Here is a 21,825-nt window from a genome sequence, read left to right as displayed (position 1 = left end):
TCAGCCCTCCTACAAGTTCAGATTCTGGTAACTGGCTAGAGGGGGATGAATAGCTGCAAAAGCTGAGAAATTCAAAGCAATAATGATAATAGAAGATGAGATATATGGATGAGAAATGGTAGGGACGGATGGGGATAGATGTAGCTTCACACCACGTAGTTAGCCCTTCGAAAAGGGAGGGCTTTGCACCCACTTTTGAATTCTTCTACAACTTACTAAGAGAGCAGAAAAATAAAGTAGGAATTTTTATTAAGCTTGGGTGCCTATTTATAGGAAAAACCTTATACCCCAAAAACTCGCACCGTGTGTGCAACCTATTACTTGTCGATGAAGTAAACTAAAATAAAAACCAAACAAAGAAATCTAAAACATTCACGATGTTTTAAATAATAACAATAAGCAAAACTTAAAATATGAAATCAATCCAACGAGTGGGCCACGATCATGAGATCCCATGATGGGCTTTTTTTGACTATCGGGCCCACCCTTTTGAACCAAAACTTTGTCTTCTAGTTAGGAGACCGTCCCTAGACGTCGTCATCAAGCCAAATCGATATTGGGGCCCTCCTGCGTACGTATGTGCGTAGGGTGGTGGTGTGCGTGCGCGTGTGCGCATGATGTCCCCATCAAAACCGTAGGGAGAACCATCGATAAGGATGGAGAAGAAGACTGAGCCTATGCATGCTTTTATCCAACCTCTCCATTTGACCCCAAATCCCATCCACATCATCATGTAATCCAGAAAGCCCCAATCTACGTGATCATACGCTTTTTCGATATCCAACTTGCAAATGATATTCTTGGACCCGGATTTGAGGCTAGAGTCCAAGCATTCATTTGCTATAAGGGCACAATCCACTATTTGCCTACCAGGAATGAAGGCACTTTGATTGCCTGAAATGATCTTGCCTATCACCTTCTTGAGCCGGGAAGTTAAAACTTTAGCAAGGATTTTGTAAGGACCCCCTATCAAACTGATCGGCCTAAATTCTTTGAACGTAGCTGCCCCAGCAGTCTTTGGAATCAGAGCTATGAACGTGGCCCCCAGCCCTGTGGACAACTTTGATCTGCTATGAAATTCATTACAAAAGTCCAGCATGTCTGTTCTGATAATCTCCCAGAAGTGTTGAAAAAACGAAATGGGAAATCCATCAGGGCCTGGAGCCCTGTCGTTCCCTAAATCTTCGATTGCCTTCCACACTTCCTCCGCACTGAAAGGAGCTTTGAGCTAAGAAGCGTCTTCTGAGGAGATAGACTCCATCTCTAGATGATCCAGTTGAGGCCTATGCCATTCTTCTTCCTTTAGCAGCGAAGAGAAATACGAAATGGCCTCCTCCACAATGTTGTTTTTATCTTCTAGCCGATCACCATTGACCACAATGCTATTGATTTTGTTGATTCTGGAGCGCATGTTAGCAATGTTGTGAAAATAGGTAGTGTTCTTGTCTCCCTCCTTAATCCATTTTGCTTGAGATTTTTGCTTCCAAGAAGTTTCCTTTTCAAAAGCCCTCGCAGAGATGGATTGGATCAGCTAAATTCTTCTAGTCAGCATATCGGTAAACATTGGAGAAGATTTTGCTTCTACATTAATCTTCTGCAGCTCTGAAAGGAGGGAGTCCGTCTCCAATTCCCTAGCTCTGAGATCCTTCTGCTTCCACTGCTTCAAACAGATCTTCAACTGTTTGAGTTTAGATGATATTCTGTAGCCTGCGAAACCCTGTACCTGGAAACCAGTCCACCAATCAGAGATCATTTGATGAAAACCTTCAATTAACAACCAAGAAGAGTCAAATCTGAAAGGTTTCGGGCCCCAATTCTGTTCATCAATAGAGAGAAGAACAGGATTGTGGTCCGACGCAACTCTAGCGAGAATTGACTGGAAACTAGATGGGAAGATGTCCAGCCAATCTGGAGAAATCAGGAATCTATCTAGACGAGACTGGATTGGGGAGGCTCTCCCATTGGTCCATGTAAATCTGGACCCAATTAGTGGGAGGTCTAGTAACTCGTGATCGTCAATCCAGCACGAAAAAGCGGCCATCGCAGGAGTGATCATATTCCCCCAGGATTTTTCTTCAACACGACTAGTAACATTAAAATCTCCCACGAAGCAGCAAGGGCCAGCAAAGCTCTGATGGATAGAACTCAATTCTCCCCAACATTCTTTTATTTTGGCATCTTGAAGAGGACCGTAAACCGAAACTATTAGGAAGAGACGACCGGAAGCTAGCTCTTTCAGAATAGCAGAAACCGAAAAGGAGCCAATCTGGTTGGACTGCATAGCCCACTTTGACGATTGCCAAGCCATCAAAATGCCACCAGAGCTACCTGAGGAATTCAGAACCAGCCATTGGACTCCACCGGACTTCCATAGGGACTCCATCAGGTAATCATCAAATTGGGGAACTTTGGTTTCCTAAAGGCAGACGATGTCTGGGTTATTCCTGGTGCAGATTTCTTTAATGAGTTTTCTTTTCTGCTTTGACCCCACTCCCCTGACATTCCAAGAGATCATCTTCATTGGGCAACAGATTTGCCCCGATTGCCCTTTTCCTCTGAGTTGTTGCTATAAGAAGATTTGACCCTTCGGTAAGCGAGACGAGACGCTGCAATTCTCTGTTGCTGCAAGATCTGGAGAGATAACGACGGGGGGCTTTTGTGGCCGATAAGGGTCTCCCTCGAGACTCCACGCACTGGAATAGGGCAATGAAGTCCTCATGGCAATCCCCAAAGGATAGCCCTAAGGCCCTTCCTACATGACCGATTGTGTCCCTAATCCACTTCTTCCTTTGGATGGTGTCGATCAGCTTGGCTCTGTGAGTATCATCTGGGAAATGATGGGAGCTCCCTGGTTGGAGGTCCTTCATCGCTCCGATTCAAAATTGCAAGGGTTCGGCTTCGATCACTACCTCGGAGGGATCTTTCTGAAATAATGTGAGGAGCCCTTGGTTTGTCCAATCTAAGAAGGGCGAGATGGAAGAGGACAGGATGGAGATTGAAGAAGGGGAATTCTCCGACTGCATGGAGATGTTGTCGTAGTCGACGGTGTCTTCACCTGCCCACGATCGAGTAACGACGTCTGTCTGGATAGCCGGTCTCGTTTCTTTGGCCAGCTGGAGCGGGATCGTCGTCCCATTCTAGAGGGGATGATGAGATTACGCGGTTCTGTGGGAGCATGACTTGAAGCAGCGATCGGGTTTTGATATCCTAAGGATACAGGGTCCGAGTAAGACGAATCGTCGTCGGGTTCGGGTCTCGACTGAGCGAGAGAGAGGTTCTCCACGACCCGACCACGTGGCAGGCATCTGCGGTCTCTTCGAATGCGCTCAGACATGTTGGAGAAGGCAACAGGTGTTTGGAGGCGTGGCGAAATCTCCTTCGAAGGAGAGGAGGGGTCGCACGTGCCGAGTAGCACGCTTCTGGGGCGATTAAGAGTTGCCTCACCACGTGTAACCGTCTCTTCGACGGACGGGGCTTAAGTCACGGGGAGAGTGTCACGCGTATGGAGATGTGATTGGACTCTGCCAGAGTCTTCAAGAGCGCCAGCTGGTCCGAGAGGGCTTTGGTTTGGTGCTACGTGGGAGCATGGAATTTGTGCTCATTCTTCCACAGAAGCGACTGTCCTGGAATAAGGACATGATTCCGGAAGCTTCCAGAAGTCACCCCATCTCAGTGTTGGATCGTTCTTAGCTTCCCTCTAAAGCTGCAACTTGATCTGTCTGCCTTCCGCTAACACCTGGATGTGAGGTGGGAGAGGATCTCCCTTGTTTCTACGGACCCGAACTCTGGCCACAACCACCTCCTCTCCCTCCCTGGTTTTGGGGTCTAGTTCGATAAAGGAACCTAAAACCGAAGCCACCGTTATGAGGAATTCGTACTAGAGTTCAAGTGGGATTCCCCATATGAGAATCCAGACGTCTTCTCCCCCGAAAATGGAGAATTCTTCCCAAGATTGCACCCTGATGACCGGTCCGTCTTTGTGAAGGGCTCCTGCCATAATCAGAGTGCCCGGATTGAAGTCCGAGCATAACCTGATCCACAGCTCATTGTAGCCGATGGGGTTGATTGTATATTTCTCCGGCTTGATTCTGCAGCAGCAATCGATCCAGTCTTTGACTTGGGAGAGGGAAACCCCCTCTCTGGTGGTGATCACCACCGAGTCCTGCAACGCCTTCTTTGAGAGGTCCAGATGATCTTGGTTGATATGTAGAATAGGTTCAAATTCTCACAAGGAGGTTTTCTCTAATCCTTTCCTATTTTCTTGCTCTGGTCTTCTAGGTTCTTGAGGCAGAGATGCCTCTGTTGAGCTCGAGGGGTTGGTGAGGGCTTCTTTAAAAGAGATTGTGTTTCAACGGGGAGGGTTTGCTCGTGTAGTCTTCTTTTGAGTTCCCGTGGTTGCTGTACAAGTTCAAGATGAACTCTGTTGTTGGTTTCGATCTGGGCCAAACCTGGCTCTTTGAACCAGTAATGGCATCCCTCCGAATCGTTCACCCTGTAACATAAGAACGGCTCTAGAGAGTTCTTCCTCTGAGCTCATTCGAACAAGGGCAAAACCTCGGTACTGGCCCGTTGATCGGTCCCTTGGCATTATCACGTCCATGACCGCGCCCGCTCGTCCGAAGACTCTCGAAATATTGATTGGGAGCCATCCTGCAGGGAAACCTCTGACGAACAATGTTAGGATAGTAGGTGGTAGATCTCGTTGTGGGTACTGCAGGGGCTCCTTTGTATTTTTTCTTTACAACTTTCATCCACTCTTCTGGATCTTCCTGTTTGTGGAATCGATTCGAGTTTCCTGGGTCTGTTTTCTTCTTCGTCAGGTCTTTTGACGTCGTCGTCTTCATTGGTGTTGTGGTGTCGTCGTCTTCACTGCATCCAAGACTTGCAGTGTTGCCGTCTTCCTCATTGGTGTGGCTCCTACTCACTTATTAACGAAACATTATGTCCCCTATAAAGGCCATAACAGCCCGGTAATGGTCTATTATGAGGCAGCTATAGGTTTTTCAGACTTTTTAATCAACATTATCGGGTAGATACAGGTTTTTCGGGTTTTTTTTTTTCAATAAAAAAAAGACATGATCCATATCGTAAAGGTAACGGTGGTGGCTGTTATGGCCACCATTACCGTTATGGAACACCTTGAATGAGATCTTAAGCATGCATGGAAGGAATCAAATACCATGCATATGAGTTTTAAAAAAACCCATGAAGCTTTATTGATCAATGCCACTTCACTCTTTGAATATGGTCCCAAGGACCATCATAAGATCTTGCCCTCAATGTATTTCCCCTTGTGATTTATGGTTTGGTCTGTCCCAGTTTCTGAATGATCATATTAATTTAGACAAGTGAAAAAAAAAAAAGAAAAAAAGAGAGGAAAGTTGTTTTTTTTTTTTTTCAAAATTTGGCCTTCATGGCTGTATTGTCAGATATGGCATTGTTGCTGATGCGAACCATTTTTCTTTTTCAGTGGGCCTATTTAGCCCATATCATGTTATCATATCAGGTTGTTATTTTCTTCTTTTTTTTGGAACAATGATCATATAATATAAAAAGTTTTTTTAATTTCAAAATTTGGCCTTTATGGCTTTATTGTCAGATATGGCATTGTTGCTGATGCAAACCAATTGTTTTCCGGTGGGCCTATTTAGCCCATATCATGTTATCATATCAGGCAGATTTTATTATTATTATTATTATTATTTTTTTAAAATTAAAAAAAATTTAATTTAATTTTTTAAAAAAAATTTATTAACAATGATGATATAATTTAAAAAGGCTGAAGCCAGAACCTACAAATACAGATATAGATACAATATGGCCGTTATCAGCCTATAAAATACTGATTTTCAGAGCCATGGTTCAAATCCATCCCATGATGTAGTAGAGTTTGTTTTGTACTTTCACCTCTCAACCTGTGGTCCTGAAAACCTTGTTTAGGTCATTTTATTGGCTAGTTTACCTTTTATTTAGGACATTGTTTTGACGTTTTTCTTATTAGTTTAAATTTTGACTCTTCGTGATAATGTCAAGCTATTAGAGATAAATTTGAGGAAATACCCAAAAAGGAGATTGCAGCAAGACCTTTGTGGCACATGCCAATATGGCATGCATGAGAGGTTCGAGCCTTTCATCATGTGGAGCCAGTTGTGAATGTCCTGGCCCAAAATCAGCCTTGTGCACTCATCAGGTGGGTCATAATTGATGCTGAATATGGACAGCTGGACTTCTTTTTTGCAACTGCCCATTTTCCTCATTCAAATCTGGTCCACATGATGTGTGAACTGACCTGAATTTTGGGCCAGCACATGTTCACTGTGGGAGCAATCTGATGAACGGCCCTGATGTTGCACAGATTTGCCATGTTGATACACATGTCAGAAGGATCTTACCAATCTCCTCCCCACCGGTCTCCTTAGCATTTCTCACTATCTAAATGCTGTCCATCTTTTCCCTCTAATTAACAAAGTAATTTTTTTCTGTGGGCTACAGTTCCATTTGCGTCCTTATGCACAGCTTGGTCTGGACAGATCTGGGATTCCAAGCTTACAGTCTCCCACTGAGATTGTTAACGAGCTTCTTTTAGAGATACCTGAAATAGAAGATGCTTCAAAGCATGTTAGCCAATTTTGGCACGGTTCTGAAAATGTTAAACAGACTGTACCTCCTACGCATGACCATCTTATCATGATTGAAGAACCATGGATGCATGTGGACACATGTATATCTGATAAAGGCTCGGCAACACAAGCAACAAATGCATCTCAAGAGGAAATTTCACATCTAAATGGCAGCACGACGTCCAACGTTAAGAATGGCTCTGATATTCCTAGTTGTTTGGAGAATATATCAAGAGAAGACATGGAAATTGTCCTTTTGGGCACTGGTTCATCACAACCATCTAAATATCGTAACGTTAGTTCTATTTATGTTAACCTCTTCTCGAAAGGAAGTTTGCTGTTAGATTGTGGGGAGGGAACTTTGGCCCAGCTGAAAAGAAGGTAATAACTTGTTCAGAAGGTCGTCTACACAACACTTATTCATTGGGCTCCATTTCTGTGCTCAAATTTCTCCCACCATCCAAAGGCATTGGCCAGGAATCCAACATGTATTTCAAAAATGGGTCTCGCAAATCCCAGTTTGAAACTTTTGGTTCCTGCTTGCCATCTTTGGATGGTGAGAGATAGATGTGCTTCATCTATCCATGTGCACACGCAAATTTTCCCTTTCGTCTTTTCCTTTCCATGCAGTGCATATTCAGATATTGTAATTTCCTATGTTCAGGCTTGGCGTCAAGGGTGCTGATGATGCTGTCAAAGTTCTAAGGTGTATATGGATTTCCCACATTCATGCCGATCATCACGCTGGTCTCGCTCGGATACTTTCCTTGCGCCGTGAGTTGTTAAGGGGCATACAGCATGAACCATTGCTTGTTATTGGGCCGAGGCCGCTGAAGAGATTTTTGGATGCATATTCTCGACTCGAAGATCTTGATATGCAGTTCTTGGATTGCAGGCACACGATAGAGGCTTCTTGGGATGTTCTTGCTAGTTCTCTTGAGTCAGGCAGCAATGACTCATCAAGTTCTATCTGTGTAGGAAATATAAACACGAGTGATGGGAGAAAGGTCATGCCCCAAAATATTGAAACGACTTTATTTGCTAAAGGCAGCAAAATGCAAAGCTTCTGGAAGAAACCCGGGAACCCGGTTGACTTGGATGCGGATTTCCCTACACTGAAGAAATTACACGAAGTGTTACATGAAGCGGGTTTAGAGGCATTGATAAGTGTCCCTGTTGTGCACTGTCCACAGGCATTTGGCGCTGTCTTAAAAGCTGCTGAGAGAATCAATGGTGTAGGGAAGGCTATACCGGGCTGGAAGCTGGTCTATTCTGGTGATACAAGGCCTTGCCAAGCGCTGATAGATGCATCTTATAGAGCAACAGTTCTTATACACGAGGTGAGTAGCCTGATAGATTGAATGCTCCTCTTGTTTTTGTTCATGCAGTCTTGGCAGTGGTTGAACATGGTACATATTATCAATTGAGGGTTTTGCTAGGCCCCCACCACATGCCTGTGGAAACCCTTCCATCCACACACAATCAGACATGCCTATATGTCACACCTGTGAATTCTGAGCTTTCTGGCTGGTGGGCCACGTATTTATATCTTCCGGCCTAGATATCAAGCAGTTTCACTCTGGTGGATAAAATGCACAAGACAAATGAATGGCTAGAAAATTGTTTTAGCCATCCATTTGAGTGGCGGAACAGACTGATTTTTGGTCCAGAAGATCTAGTGAGTGTGTCCACCTGATTTAAAGCTCAGATTTCGCTCACATGCCTTATTGGCACTTGTGTTTGCTTGTGGTATGTGGATGGGCACACTTAGCAGAATACATCAATTGAAATGGATAGAAAGGGGATGGCATTTGAAAGAAAGGGCATCTTTGTTCAACTGAACGAGGTTACAGATGGGACCACCTGTTGGAAGTGGTTCATCTGCTGGGCCTGGTCATGGATAGGCCATGCCCCATATTCTTCCCTATTAGATAATCCCCATTGTCAGTTGGTGGCTTGCAAATATAAATGACGACCAATGTCTACATTCCATGGAAAACTTGCTACTATAATTATTTTCATAGGTAGCTAGGTTTGAACCTTACATGTTAGTTTCGAACCACAATCACATGCCATTGGGCTATGGGCTTTAGACCAAAAATTTTAGTGGAGATATATTAGTTAGGCATTTTCAGCAATCCACTTCCAGTTGGCATATTACTATTTTGCAATTATAATAACCTCCTTTGGATGAAATGGGGCATTAGAGGATTTCGAACCCAGGTTGGTCTTTCAACCACAGCTTCCCATCTCCACTAGATTAGTTGCCTGATTTTCTTCTTTTGTGAATTTTTTTTGTCAGAAAAATGTGACAAGCCTAACTCATTTCCAAGTCACGCAGTACCATTGGTATAGCATGCACATCCTTTGGGTTCTGAGGGGTTTGGAACCCATGTTTTTTCTCTCAACGGCATGCCTGCCAACCCTGCCAGCATCATTTTTTTATTTTTTTTTTTATTTTTGATTAAAAATTCTATGGTTCAAGTTTTTTATTTTGTTTTTGTTTACTTTCTGGTTATCTCCCATTAATTATGTGACACCCTACATTGGTTATCTCCACATACACAGCTTGTTTGTTTTAAATAGTTTATCAAACATTGAATGCTTCGTCAAAACTAAATGGTAGGTGAATCGAACTTGGTTAAAGATTATGCAGAGGAAGATTTTAATGTGCTTTCAATGAATACTGGGATTTCCTCTGGTGTTGCTTTCAATCAACATGCTCGTGCACATACACACAAACACAAGGAATTGTTCAGTGACATCATATATTTAAAAACTATCGTTATTTGTGCGTGTGCATGGCCGCACTCATGTGTATAATAAATACAATACAACACAATGTAATAAATATAATATAATAAACATCGTATAAGCCACGATGCATGCATGTGGAAGGGAGCCAAATTGACACCCTCAATCATGATCCATTTGAGAGCCCAGGTAAAAGGGAAGGTTGATGTCTGGTGGGCATCCGATGGTAAAACTGTTGTCAATCTCCAGTTTAAAAGCCGACCCCAAATTACTGGGAGAAGGCTAAGATGATGACGATGATGAAATATTGGTGAAGATGATGGCAATGATGAAATATTGGTATGCGCTTGGGGTTATTGAAGCCCCAAATCAGGAGTTCTGCTAAAAATATGATACTTCTATGAAGATTATGAACAAGCATAAAATAGTCCATGATGAAATGTATTTTGCATGTCATTATTGCAGGCAACCTTTGAGGACGGCATGGTGGAAGAAGCCGTTGCGAAGAACCATAGCACAACAAAGGAGGCAGTTGAAGTGGGTGCATCTGCTGGTGCGTACCGCATCATCCTCACACATTTTAGCCAGAGATATCCAAAAATCCCAGTCTTTGATGAGGCACACATGAACAAAACTTGTATAGCTTTTGACATGATGAGCATTAACATAGCGGACTTGCCTGTACTTCCAAAGGTTCTTCCTTACCTTAAACTTCTCTTTAGGAATGAGATGATCACAGATGAATCAGATGATATTTTGCTCCCTGTAGAGCAGGCTGATTAATTTTTTGAAATAAACAATGTTGTATGATTTTATGCTTTGATTTGAGTAAATTTTGCCATTTTTGTGCCGACCTTATAAGAAGTGCAACTTGTACTGTTCCATCTGCTGTGTTGGTTGAACCAATGCTAGTTTGTGCATATGCATCGATACTAGTCTATCACAGATGCACATGCATACATGCATCTACTTGTGTGGAGCATGTGCATCTTTGCATGTGTGATTGGGTGCTTGCACACGTGTGCCTGGAAGTGGTTTCTCTGTCCTTTTTAATATTCATGTGTGTGAGTGGACATGGGTGTAGAAATATGGCCTTCTGGATGCAAGCAAAGCTATGTAGTGACTAGCAATCCATGGCATATCATGCATGCTGGTTATGGACATGCTGTTACTGACAAGTGATTCCTGTTTACCAAACACTCTCGTGTGGGGAGAAGATAGGTTGTGAGACATGTAGGGTTGGGTGACAAAACATTAGTTGCGGCACTTCGGACCCATGCAGTTTGTCACTCGCCATAGTTTTTCATGCTTGAAGAGTGATTGTAGCACATACGCACATGGGATGCTTGAACTTGAGCAGTCCCAATGTATCATGCATTTGCACATGTGAGAGTGAATTGCAAGGTATCATTGACAAGTAGTTCAATGGTTCTGCTGCTCAAATTCAAACAATTCATGAAATGTAAAATAATGCAAAGCTAGCATGTTTTAAAAAGGTGGAATAAAGATGAGGAAAACTTATATGCAATTTGACGAAGATGAAAATACAATATTTTATGCACTTACAGAAACAACAAGCAAAATAGCTTAGTTCGTGACACTAAATAAAAAGCAAAATAGCTTAGTTCGTAACTCTAAATGATGGTCTGAACGATGGCCACCAGATCAATGGTTCCAATCAACCTAGAAGCATTGTGTAGGTGATGGGAAAATAAACATCTGTAGCACAGTGGTCGACCTTATTATACAAATTAATAAATAAAGGGTGTTGAAAAAAAGAAAAATTGATTAAAGGGGATTCTAATCATTCCCTTTCTTTTTCATTATAAACCGTCCTCTCTTTCGATAAAGTGCCAAACTGCCATCCTTAGCATGTGGCCGTGTGTAAGGTTGGCAATGGGCTGAGTAGCCTGTCCAGACCCAGCCCATTTTTTGGTCTTGGCCTTCTATGCATTACCCTATCAATTTTCAATTGGGCTTGAGTCATTTTAGCAGAGCCCTATATAGTAAACGTTTATTTCTTTGTGCATGTGTTGTCCACTTTCAACTGATCCATTAGTCACATTTAAGTGGGAATAGTAATTTTATCAATTTTTGGGCTGGACCCATGTCAGTCTTTTGGCCGGTACAGGCTTTGGATCATAGGTGTCAACCGAGTCAGGTCCTAGCCTAGCCTGCCCAGTCCATTGCCACCGTTAGCCGCATCGGTGGGACTGTCAATGGTTTGGGTTCAGGTGGGGCCAAGGTTTGTACAAGCCTAGCTCGTAAAGTAAAACCCAAGCATTAGTCCGGCGCGAGACTGACCCTTGATGATTATGCATGGCCCAGGCCTGACTGACCCGAGCCCGGCCACTTGGTTTTGTGCAATATGTGGGCTGTTCATTAAATGTACCCAATCATGCATGATGTTGAACAAAAGCCCTTGAAAAATTAAGTGGGATGGGCCAGATCAGGCTCATGTTGGGCTTAAATTTTAGGTTCGGCTTGGCCGTCATGCCTTTTATGTAAACCCAAGCCCAACCTGATGGGCCAGCCCTGCACATGTGAGTAGATATACAGAACAGGGGGTGTAAATATCATCCCCTTAAACAAATGGAGAGAAAGGATGAAATGTATAGATCGATCTGGACTTTCCATTGGGCCCAACATACAGTTCATGGGCTACCATGCAAAAAATACAACAGATGAGATGCCCTTAACCATCTGATCACTATCTGCTAATGTGGACAGTCAATATCATTTAATCCACCTATTTCTTGGCCCATCATGGAAATTTTTTTTAAATGATTATAAGAATCACTTTTGCTAGGCAATCCTTGCTAGTTGGAAAAGGGATGGCTATAGAAAAAAAGGCAAAAAAAATGAACGGTTTGGATCATCAGATCAATGTGATTTTTGAATAATAGCTCGTGGAATGTGGTATGTTGGTATGCATTCGGTGGTAACTGGTGTGGATCAGTGAAATGTAGTTGGAAGAGTGTATTTAGTGTGAATTGAAATAGAATTCACACCAAATAAACCAAATGCCTCTTGTTTTGAAAACACATTGAACTGAGATCTTAATTCATACCAATTCCGATTGGCATGAAATCCAATTTATATCAAATACACTATTGATTAATTGAATTATCCAAGTATTATTATGCAATCGGTGGCCAAAAAATGGATGGACAAAATAGAAAATAGGCCATGACCCACAACGGTGAATCTCGCAATCAGGGTGTATGGCCCATCTATGATGGATCCCAATGTTTCAACGGTTTGGATGGCTGAACATGAATGCCACGTGTATAGAGCAGTGTTAATGAAGATGAATATCCGTGCTCTGCCAGCTTATCATAGCTCCTCTGCTTTGCTGTTCCTCTTACTAGCCAGCCATTTAAAAGAGCTCAAAAGGTGGAATTGTGGGCAGAAAACTAACAAACTGAGGGTGAATGAAACATACCCCAGGTAATACTTTAGCCCCGGTCAAGGCGTTGTGCTAGCTTGCGCACGTGGCGAAAACCAACCACCTTCCCTCAAGTGAAGTTATTTCTTCGACGCGGATTTCTTCGCAGGAAGTTCCTGCGCTAGGAACCTAGGTGGGGCCCATCGTGATGTTTGTGAGAAATCCACCCCGTCTATCCGTTCTGTGAGCCCAATTTAGGACTTACAGTAAAAAAATGAGCCGGATACACTACTCAACGTGAGGATTAAACGTCCATAGTTAAAATATTCGTGGGGCCACATAAGTTTTGAATCAGGATAATATTTGTGTTTTCAGTTCATCACAATAGAAATGACATTATGAACGGTATGGATGGCATGTAAACAACACTGTCGATCCCAGGGGTGTTTCAACGGTAGGAATTTCCCTACCCACATTTTACTTTAGTGCGGCCCACTTGAGTATTGGATCATTCTTAATTTTTGTCTCAACTCTTAAAATTATCTCAAAAAACGGATGGACGGAATGGATTTCTCAAAACAATCACAGTGGGCCCCATCTAGGTTTCCAGCGCAGGAACTCGCGGGGAAAGGCTTTCGCAGGATATCCGCGTCCTTATTTCTTATCGTGTACCACTGGTCGGTGCGCACGGCTGTCTGCACTCGAAGGCTTTCTTCCGCCAACAGAGCCTCATTCCATCTCTCTCTGAAACCCCAAAAATCACAACAATCATATTGTCCGATTCGTGTCCCTGCACACACAGGATCCAAGCACTTCCTCTATCTGGAGTTGCTGCTCGGATCGGGTCATTTGGTCCGCCGATTCGAGAAGATTAGAGGTTTCTTCCCGATCCAGTTCGGAGGAATTAGGGTTTCGATTCGATCTGGGCTCAGAAATCCTAATTCCTCATCGTCCGGAGGTTCAACCCCGTGAATTTCTTCTTTCTAGGGTTTGTGGATCGATTCAGAACGCCGTTTCCTTGTAATCCAGATTGGAATATCGAAGTAGTTAGGGTTTCTGATGGATTCAAGCAGAAGAGCTGTGGAATCTTACTGGAGATCTCGGATGATTGATGGTGTGACATCAGATGAGGACAAGGTCGCTCCTGTTTACAAATTAGAGGAGGTTTGCGACCTTCTGCGATCTTCGCATGTCAGCATCGTGAAAGAAGTTTCCGAGTTTATCTTCAAACGGCTTGATCATAAAAGTCCGATGGTCAAGCAAAAGGTAAAATCTCCTGTTATTCTGATTTTCCTTCGAAAATTTCCTGCTTATTATTTGGTCTTATCCTCAGGTCTTTTCATGTTAAAAAATTATATATCAGATGATTTGTAGTTGATGCTGTTCCCTTGTAGATCAGTAATTGAATTTTCAATTTGATTAATTAAAGCAGCAAAATTCAGATTTTCCTTTTTACCTTTTTGCATTATGCATTTAGTTTTCCGACAGTTAGGCTGAATCTGGAAATGATTTGGTACAAAACAATGAAATATATGATGCTTGGCCTGAACTAGTAATTTTTCAGCTCAGGGTGGTATTGGGGTGGGGCCCACCTTTCATTTAATCCAGGCATTATATCTGGTGCCCCCACTATGCATGAGTGATGCTAAAAAACTTTGTGCATTCCGGCAATCTGTGGCATGCAAATGAATGTTTAGAAATAAAATATGGCCAATGGTTCATATGTGATGAGAAAGAGGACCATCAGTTACATGACTGGGATCATCGATGGAGATTTTTGGTCCATTTCCCATCCAGTGGAGCCTGCATGATTAATAGTTTGGATAACTGATTGGTGAAGTCGTGCAATTGCCAAAAAGAAGAAGAAGAAGAAGAAGAAAAGAATAGTGAAGTTGTGCATGGAATGTTTGGCCAAACTAAAATGTTGCTACTCCAGGCTGAGAATGGTATAATTCTTTACAGGAGACATGCAGCTCAAGTGTTTTCCCAGAATTTATTTCTGTTTAAGTCATAATACATCTGAGAACCGCATTCCATCTGTATTTATGCAGGCTTTACGGCTGATCAAATACTCGGTAGGGAAGTCTGGTGTGGAATTCAAGAGGGAAATGCAGCGGCATTCGGCGGCGATACGTCAGTTGTTTCATTATAAGGGCCAGTTGGATCCGTTGAAAGGAGATGCCCTCAATAAGGCTGTCCGTGACACTGCACATGAGGCAATCTCAGCAATATTTGCTTCTGACGACAACAAGCCAGCCGCCCCAACAGAAGATATCAACAGGAGAATTCAAGGTTTTGGGAATACGAATTTTGATATGCAGACAGAAGATAAGAAGTCATTTCTCAGTGAGGTAGTGGGTCTTGGAAGTGCTTCGATCAGACAAGGATTGAGTACTATCACTTCAGCTCATTCACTGAGGAAAAATGACAATGGGAGTTACAGGAGCCCGAATCTGAGAAAGTCGCTGACAATAGAAACTGATAGTCCAGATAGACACGAGAGAGAAGAACCCGCTAGGGGAAGTTGGGGTGCTGCTGGGGGCTCTAAGAATGTGGCTGCTGGACCTTGGACTCAGGATTCAGGAGTTAGCATGCCGGAAACTACTAGTGGGGACACTGGTCCAAGTCATACAGGCGGAAAGAGTCGTGAGGAGAGGCTCTTGGAGACCATTGTTACCTCTGGTGGTATGCGTTTGCAACCCACTCGTGATGCTCTTCAGGTTTTCCTTGCCGAAGTGTCAAGAATGGATCCTCTCGCTTTGAGTCACGCACTTGAGTCAAAGCTTCAATCCCCTTTGTGGCAGGCATGCTCTTTTCATCCATTTAGTACTTCTAGTTATTGGTTAAATTGCATATTCTCCTATATGTTTCATGGAGATAATTTTACGTAGTTGGTTTTGCTTCCAAATTCCAATAGGCATTCATTGCATTCAATCCAAATCTCAACCGGAAGAAGATTGTGTTACATGAGCGCTTGATCTGCCTTCTGAAACTGATGAAATGATTTTTATTTTTATTTTTTTATTGTTTATTGTCCTGAAAAAATTAAAATAAATAAATAAATAAATAAAAATAAAAAACTTGTGAAGGAAATTTGGATGCCTCGTTTCACATTCATTGTATATGCTAAATCTTAAGTGTTTATTTTTTTACCCATAGTTGCACACATTGTGGGAGCTCTTTTTTTTTAATTTTTTTCTTGGTAGGTACAAGAAACTTGTCATGAGATCCCCTTTTTTTTTGGGGGGGGCGGGGGGTTAGCTTGTTAGTGCACACCCATGTCAGTACACACACTCCATGTTAGCCAACCCCCCTAGGGATCGATACCAAGACCTCAAGTGTTGAAACAAATACATTGAGTTCAAGGCTTTCTCTTGACAAACTGGCATTTTCGGCAAGGAGTGACTGACCGATTCATTTTCAACAAACTGGCACATTGTATTTGTTTGGCACATTCATTGTCTGAAAATACATTGCGCACACTCCATGTTAGCCACCCCCGCTAGGGATCCTATTTAATTCATGAAGTGACCAACCAATTCATTTTCAACAAACTGGCACATTTTCAGACTACCAGAAATTGTGCTGAATGGAACAAATACATTGAGTTCAAGGCTTTCTCTTGAAGTTCAGTCAAGATGGAAGAACTTTCATCTTGCCTTTGGAGTTCCATTGCTTTATTTTAACTATGTCAGAGCAGCATTATGGTCGCATAGCAATATTTTTATTAAGCATTCAGTCATCATCATGATAGTCATCATCTTGATTCAATATTTCTCTGAGGTTTGTTTTGGATTTAATGTTACTTGTCAGGTCCGCATGAAAGCTGTGTGTGTTCTTGAGTCAATTTTGAGGAAGAAGGATGATGCACCTTTTGATACCATAGCATCTTATTTTAATGAAAGCAGAGATTCCGTAGTCAAATGTTCCGAGTCACCCCAGGGTTCTCTGAGGGAAAAGGCAAACAAGGTATGTCTTTCTTATACATGCGTTGGTTGGATATTTAAACTGTGCTTGGATGCCTTTTTCCCACATATTCTTTTTATTATGTGTTTGGTGGTTGTGTATTTAAATTGTTTGTGTTGTGAGGAAATTATTTTTTTGGTTTGCCTCTTGTGAACTCCCTCAGAATTCAGTACATTTGGATTGTCATGGGTTTCAATTGCATTGTTCTATATAGGATATCAATGAGTCAATGATCAGTCAAGAAATAAAAAAGGGTTGTGGAAAACAATAATAGCATCTTTATCTGTTTTCTTTTCTTTTCCTGATTTTGAAAGACTCTTATTCAACCGTGCCTGACCTCACTTGGTTTCACTTGAAAGTTAGGTATCAACAACAATAAGACTGTCTGTCACCTTTTATCGAAAAGAAAAAATTCTGTCATGTGATTTATGGTTCGCTAATTTTCTAGTCCCTCCTTTTTATTGATAATATTCTCGTGCCTTTCCAAACTGAGGTATTTTTACATGTCACCATTTGCTGTTGGAGGTCAATAGAATGTGTAGATCACTTGTTGAACTGTTGCATCTTTAAGTGATGATTTAAATTAATGTTTTGGTAAGAATATTCATTTTAGTGCTCTGTTCATAACTTCAAAATCATTGCCATTTTGAGCCTGTACATGTTGGAGGTTGGTGGAAGCAATTTGTATCCTCGGTCCTTCAGTTATTTTCTCGTCATTTGGTTAATAAGTAAATGTCCAGGTTGCAATAGCTTACTAAACAAACTGCTCCTGCGGTAATCTGATTGAATATAAGGCCAACTGTTGTTGATAATATCCATAAGTTTCTCCTTCCTTCCTGCAATGACAACCCTCAAGAACTTTTTTCTGCTCTTCTGATGTCAATCTCTTGGTTTCTTGAATTTGCACATCTGTATGTTCTCCTCACTGGTATTCAAGACACTTCACCAGCTGGAGATAGTGTTGTGCAACCAATTTCTACCTATCATTCTGTTTAGTTTGCCAGATGAAAATTTAGTTCTCTCATACCTTTAATAACTGCTGCTACTTCACTTTCTTGTGCTATACAAGAGACTGTTGAACCCTTTGGCATGGGTCAAATCCAATGATAGTTAAATGGGGTAGCTAGATGCCTCAGTGGCAAATTATTAGGTAAAAGTTTATTCCTAAAGTTGTAAATGATCTGAACCTCCGCAGCAAAAACATTGCTAATCTCTTCTCATATTTTCTCCGCTATTGGAAAAGAGAGTACATAACGCATTTGAATAGATTCTATATTTGTTAGATGTCTCTTCAAACTCCCGGACTGAGATGGTTTAGGAAAGAAAACTGTGATTATTCTGAATGGATTAGATTTCTGGTTATACTTTTCCCAAAAGGAGATATCTGCCAATTTGTGGACCTGCGCAGTTTTCATTGATCTGTTAAAAAAAGTAAAAAAGAAGACCCTTCTAATTTCAGCGATTATGTTATCTGATCTTGTTTTGTTGAATTTCTTTTCCATTTTCATATTGATTTGCATTATACTTGAAAGTTGAAACTAAATTTAGCAAAAAGATCTTTACTTCTTCTTATTCTTATGAGTATCTGATCTTACTACTGCTATGATCACCCTCATCATAGCCTTGTCCCAGCTATTTGGAGTCAACTTGCCACTAATCTTCTTTTACAAATTACAAGTATCATCCTATCATAATAATAAACTCAGTAATACTATGAATCTATGATATGTTTTTATACACTAGAGAAATTATACATGGTCGACTCAAAAAAAAAAAAAGAAAAAGAAAAAAGAAAAGAAAAGGAGAGGCATTGTACAAATTTTTTTTTTTTAATATGGAGTTTCACTCACTATGGTTAGCTATGGTTAGAGGAATAAACCATGTATGTATGATCTTTATGGAGATAATACATTTTTTAGTTATTTGTAGGTATGGTAGACAGGTCATGTTAGCAATGCAATGAAATTAAATTTTCATCTAATTCCATTAATCAAATCTAAGTAACATGATTATCAATGGCTTTTAATGCGTAGGTCTTAGGCCTTTTGGATGGAGAGCATAACACTGGGTCAAGTTTCGTGGGAAAACCATCTACTGTCAAAGCCGAGGTTGTTACTGTTCAGATGCCAGACTTGATAGACACGGGCGATCTAGATGACTATGGAACAGAAGATTCCACCCAAAAGCAAATCGATCCGAGTGTTGCAAATGTAACAACATCAGCAGCCCCTGTAGTTCACGATCTACTTGGGGACAGCTTGATCCCTGGTTTAAGCACCAGTGAAAATGAGAATGAGGACCCATTTGCCGATGTATCATTTCACACAAATGGCGATAGAGAACGTGTTGATGACCTTTTCTCAGGATTGACTGTTGATGATAAACAGAGTGCTAATGAGCTTAATGCACCAATGAACAAAGTTGGGGCTGAAGTTTTTGATATTTTCAGTTCCAATTCTCAACAGCTTCCACAGGACTCATCAATGCATAAAAAAGATGTGAATGATTTGATGGATGGCTTGTCTATCAATGCATTCGCCTCAGAGCAAAACCAACAAGGAGCCTTTGGCAGCGGCACCAGTTCTGATCCCACTTTTGTAGATCCAGGCAGTCAGCCAAGCCATCCCGTCTTAAATAAGGCTTTGAATGATTTGCTTGGCTCTCAATCTGTTGGTGTGAGCCTGTCACACTCGCAGCTGGGCTCATCGTTCCCTACTGTTCCCATGCAATACAATATTCCTCCTAATTTCATGTACAATCCAGCTTTTGCTTCCCAGCCAATAAACTACAGTGCAATGGGCAATTTGTATGCTCAGCAGCAACTGCTGGCTGCCATGTCAAACTTCCAGCACCTTGGAAATCTCAGTACTCAAGTAAACATTGGACTTGGACAAGCTACAGGGAACGGTATGGAAGGAGGATATACTTCAGCCCTCCCCGACGTTTTCCACCCAACAAACAATCAAATCCAAAGTCACAGTGTAACAACGAACAGCTCAAAGAAAGAGGAGACGAAGGCCTTCGATTTTATCTCGGTATGATTATCACCTACTGTTGAAAAATCTTTCCATGTTCCATTGATGTTTTGTTCTTTTGCATGCTTGTCAAACCCATTGTTTTAAGAGTCGACTCAGACTTGACCAGACCTGATCTGATTCGACACCATGAGTTGCCCCTGACTCAGGCAAATGGTGACTCGACTCGAGACTGAAAGTAGGTCCATCTGAGTCACAGTCTTTGAACCATGTGTCAAACATGGACAAGCATTCATCAAATTTCTTAAGACCAACCAATAGAAAATGGAACTCAAACTTGGAATGGGAGCATATGACGTTCTTAAAAATAATGTATCCTTGTTACATAGATCACAGATGATTTGACATTCATTATGTTCGAACACTACACTTGCAGGATCATATTTCAGCAGCTCGTGATCCGAAGAAAGTGATTTGAAAGCTTTACCAATAGAAGTACTTGAGTGCTTGATTGTCGAGGCCATAGCAGTAGTTGCATGTCAGGGCGAGCTGATTAAAGAAGGTTTCTGTTGCTCTGGAACTGCAAAAATATTCTTTTGCAATAATCGAACTCTTTATGCCCTGAAATGAATACCATGAGGTTGGAGCTTACACTTTCTTTTGTGATTATTTTTCTTTTTCTTTTCTTGTTGTGTTGCATTGTCCATTAGATAGAGGCAGAATGCATGAACAGAAAATACAAAAAGGAAAAAGAAAAGGCCACAGTATGAAATGGTGGGTGTTGTATCATAAGATGGAAGAAGGTTAAGTCTTGCGGATGATGTTGCTAGCTGTTCTTTTTAAATAAAAAAAAAAAATCTTTTTCATCTGTTTCTTATTAAGATCATAATTTTTAGCAGGGCTACTGTTCTGTGTGCATTTGCCACACTCGTGGAACCTCATCCTCTGTACATGTGGAATTCATGTAAGCCAATCTGGAGCATTGACATCATGGGTCCCATCGTGGATGAAAAATAGATTGAAATCACACTAGTCAGCGTGTCCAACGTGGGTGGTTCACAAGAAACTGATCAGCCAACTTCAGCTAGAATAATCAGATTATTAAGTTTGCCTAAACGGTGTGATTGTTTAACCGATCCATCCACAATGGGACCTATGTTTCTGGCATTGAATTAGCTTTCAAACGAGCCCATTATCATGGGATTTGTGGGCCACATTTCATCACTAGAGAAAGAAAGTAGAAATTTGCTAAAAGATCTTTAAAATACACCCTTCTAAATAAGAAAGGATGGTTTCTCTCATTTTGAGGTGGTGCCCCAGAAGCACTAATAATCAAGGTGGTGTTCTGTAACCGCTACGGCCACCACCATTACGTTTACGATACGGGTTGTAACGGCTGTTACGCTATCTATTCTTTTCCTTTTCTTTTCTTTTCTTTTTTTTTTTTATTGAAAAGAAAATCCTGAAAAACCTGTATTTGCCTCATAATATTGATTAAAAAGTATGGGAAACATGTATCTACCCTATAACAAACTATTACGGGGCTATTATGGCCTTTATAGGGATGTAATGTGCCGTTAATGGTAATTACAGGTCCTTTTTTTTTTTTCACAACGGCTGTCATGGCTGTTACACTCTCGTAACGCGTTACGGTTACCATAGCTGCCTTTACGGCTATCATGGCACACCATGCTGATAATGGAGTCTTGAAGACCCTGCTTTTTTCTTGCTTTTTCTTCCCCCCTCTCCATTAGGGAGGAGTGAATTTAGTTTGACGTGGATGGAAGGACTTCATGTGGATGACGTTGACGTGGGGCACGTTGCACACGCTTTAGATCATAGTCACTCATCAAATTGGGTCAATGTTAGATGCTCTTGAAAAAAATTGGGCACGTCTGACTATCAGGTGAGTACATTTTATTTTATCAAAAGAAAATGAATGTTCAGAAAACTTAGGCTGATATTGTGGGCATTTGATGACTAGAATGACCTCTTCTTTTTTTTTTGGAGAGAATTATTAAACGTTGAACCCCACCTTATGGACGACCTGGATCTCGTATGCATATGCCATGTTGGCTCGTGAGTTTGAAGCGCGCGTCTACAAGACCTTCCCATTCAATGC

The 21,825-nt window shown here is 41.5% G+C and overlaps 2 protein-coding genes across 3 annotated transcripts in view; both read left to right on the top strand.

The window, feature by feature from the left end:
* LOC131223001 (tRNase Z TRZ3, mitochondrial-like) overlaps positions 1 to 10,219 on the top strand; it is a 33,069-nt gene extending 22,850 nt beyond the window's left edge. For both annotated transcript variants that reach the window (XM_058218279.1, XM_058218278.1), the window contains 3 exons: positions 6,493 to 7,001; positions 7,285 to 7,960; positions 9,840 to 10,219. In XM_058218279.1, coding sequence (XP_058074262.1) covers positions 6,493 to 7,001; positions 7,285 to 7,960; positions 9,840 to 10,157 — 1,503 coding nt within the window. In that variant the 3' untranslated portion in view covers positions 10,158 to 10,219. The remainder of the gene's footprint in view (positions 1 to 6,492; positions 7,002 to 7,284; positions 7,961 to 9,839) is intronic.
* Positions 10,220 to 13,437: 3,218 nt separating this feature from the next.
* On the top strand, positions 13,438 to 20,515 carry LOC131223000 (protein MODIFIED TRANSPORT TO THE VACUOLE 1). The gene is made up of 5 exons (XM_058218277.1): positions 13,438 to 14,028; positions 14,814 to 15,566; positions 16,576 to 16,731; positions 18,762 to 19,763; positions 20,140 to 20,515. Exons 1-5 carry the CDS (start codon positions 13,822 to 13,824, stop codon positions 20,179 to 20,181), a joined length of 2,160 nt encoding a protein of 719 aa, XP_058074260.1. The 5' UTR covers positions 13,438 to 13,821; the 3' UTR covers positions 20,182 to 20,515.
* The last annotated feature ends 1,310 nt before the right edge of the window (positions 20,516 to 21,825 follow it).

This window comes from Magnolia sinica, chromosome 13, assembly GCF_029962835.1.
Source record: "Magnolia sinica isolate HGM2019 chromosome 13, MsV1, whole genome shotgun sequence".
NCBI lineage: Eukaryota > Viridiplantae > Streptophyta > Magnoliopsida > Magnoliales > Magnoliaceae > Magnolia > Magnolia sinica.
This window is presented reverse-complemented; position numbering and strand designations above follow the sequence as displayed.

Bases quoted from the DNA above. Each gene is read 5' to 3' on its own strand.
- LOC131223000 (XM_058218277.1), top strand. From the start codon at position 13,822: ATGGATTCAAGCAGAAGAGCTGTGGAATCTTACTGGAGATCTCGGATG. The intron at 15,567-16,575 runs GCATGCTCTTTT...GTTACTTGTCAG, and splicing joins TTCAATCCCCTTTGTGGCAG to GTCCGCATGAAAGCTGTGTG. The intron at 19,764-20,139 runs GTATGATTATCA...CTACACTTGCAG, and splicing joins AGGCCTTCGATTTTATCTCG to GATCATATTTCAGCAGCTCG.